Source organism: Brassica oleracea, unplaced genomic scaffold, assembly GCF_000695525.1.
Source record: "Brassica oleracea var. oleracea cultivar TO1000 unplaced genomic scaffold, BOL UnpScaffold10476, whole genome shotgun sequence".
Taxonomy (NCBI): Eukaryota; Viridiplantae; Streptophyta; class Magnoliopsida; order Brassicales; family Brassicaceae; genus Brassica; species Brassica oleracea.
This window is the reverse complement of record NW_013626997.1, coordinates 1-550: the sequence shown is the minus strand read 5'-3', so window position 1 is coordinate 550 and position 550 is coordinate 1. Positions and strand designations below refer to the sequence as shown.

At 43.6% G+C, this 550-nt stretch overlaps 1 protein-coding gene across 1 annotated transcript; it reads right to left on the bottom strand.

Moving 5' to 3' along the window:
* Positions 1–3: 3 nt before the first annotated feature.
* LOC106322223 lies at positions 4–544 on the bottom strand (the record flags this gene model as incomplete). Its single annotated transcript, XM_013760349.1, has 2 exons — positions 4–209; positions 292–544. Coding segments are annotated over 2 exons (459 nt in total), but the record flags the coding sequence as incomplete, so codon positions are not given.
* Positions 545–550: the final 6 nt, after the last annotated feature.

Sequence of the window (550 nt, the reverse complement as noted above, 5' to 3'; positions counted from 1 at the left end):
GATATGACCGATGGCTAAGACCCACGAACACACAAACAGAGCCACTTCCTCTGTTCTAAACTTTCCTCCCCCGTCTCCGACCACTGGCTCGCCGAACACAACAGCTGCCTTAAAAGACACGTAGATTAATGAACATATCGAGCATATCATCGTTATGGTCAGATATGGTCCCCTTGATAGCTTTGGTCCGTCACAGAGCCCGTAAACACCTGTCACAAAAAACATATAAAATAACAATTTTTAAGAACAGAGCTATGGGTTTTTGATAAAGAAGCTTGTGGGGATACTTACAGAGAATAATGGCAGATCTAATGATGGAGATGAGAGGAATATCGATGAGGGAGTATCTGAAATCGTAGTTGCTTATATGAGAAGAAACAGTCGACGGAGAAAGACGAAGGAGAGAAAAGAAGGATGAGAGGATGATGGAGGGTAGGACGGCGTCTGCGACAGAGAGGAAGATAGGAGCAGAGAAGAGGATAAAAGAGAGGAACATAGTGAAGAGAACGAAGATGGTCTTGATGCATCTCCAAAGAGAAGATGAGTATCT